At 36.3% G+C, this 724-nt stretch overlaps 1 protein-coding gene across 2 annotated transcripts in view; it reads left to right on the top strand.

Annotated features, from left to right (window-relative positions):
- The window catches only part of LOC119585624, a 5588-nt gene that overhangs the window by 2214 nt on the left and 2650 nt on the right, over nt 1–724 (top strand). For both annotated transcript variants that reach the window (XM_037934294.1, XM_037934293.1), the window contains exons 5-6: nt 23–202; nt 463–577. In XM_037934294.1, coding sequence (XP_037790222.1) covers nt 23–202; nt 463–577 — 295 coding nt within the window. The remainder of the gene's footprint in view (nt 1–22; nt 203–462; nt 578–724) is intronic.

Below are 724 nucleotides of genomic sequence, written 5' to 3'. Positions count from 1 at the left end.
TCATTAACATGCTTAACTAAAGTTTTCAGAGATAGAAGGAATTGGTGATGAACGCAGTGCTGTGGTACACAATGAGCTAGAAAGAATGAGAAGAAGGCTCATGGGCAGGCTTTTCAAGAACCTCCAGTATTGGGCCTTATACACACCAGATCAGTCATCTGCTGATGTGGTTCCTGTACCCAAGGTGGCTGTCTTAAGCATTGTAAGTGCCCCACATGATGACCTGTACAAGAGTATGTGCACATTAGTAAAAGTCTTCTCAGTTTTGAAGTTTGACTTTTTGCCTGAATTGTCATGTAATAATTAGTATTTTAAACAAAAAATATAACTGTATGAGATAAAACATAATGGCACTGCACTGATATATACATTGTTTATACTGTGCTGTCAGTAACAAGTTTTACAAATTGTAAGTTCTTGGTTAGTTTAAGCCAGAAATAAGGATTCTCTTACAATTTACAGGCTATTAAGGTTTGCAAAGAAGTGAAGGAAGAGGAAGTGCGTTTGACTGCTCAAGAAGAGGAAGTTAGAGCTGAAAGGAGTATGTTGATCAAAAGACTGGCATCAACAATTGCAGGTAGATTTCTGCCCTCTTTGTTTTTTCATCATTTACCCAAAAATTAATGGTGTTTGTTGATTTACTGAAATGTATATTTGAATAGACCTTGTATACATTTCAGATGGCTGTAGGCGAGTGCTTTATAAAATTATGTCCAGTTTATAC

The sequence above is a fragment of the Penaeus monodon genome, chromosome 20 (genome assembly GCF_015228065.2).
Source record: "Penaeus monodon isolate SGIC_2016 chromosome 20, NSTDA_Pmon_1, whole genome shotgun sequence".
Taxonomy (NCBI): Eukaryota; Metazoa; Arthropoda; class Malacostraca; order Decapoda; family Penaeidae; genus Penaeus; species Penaeus monodon.
Note: the sequence above shows the minus strand (reverse complement) of the source record. Positions and strands in the feature narration are given on the sequence as shown.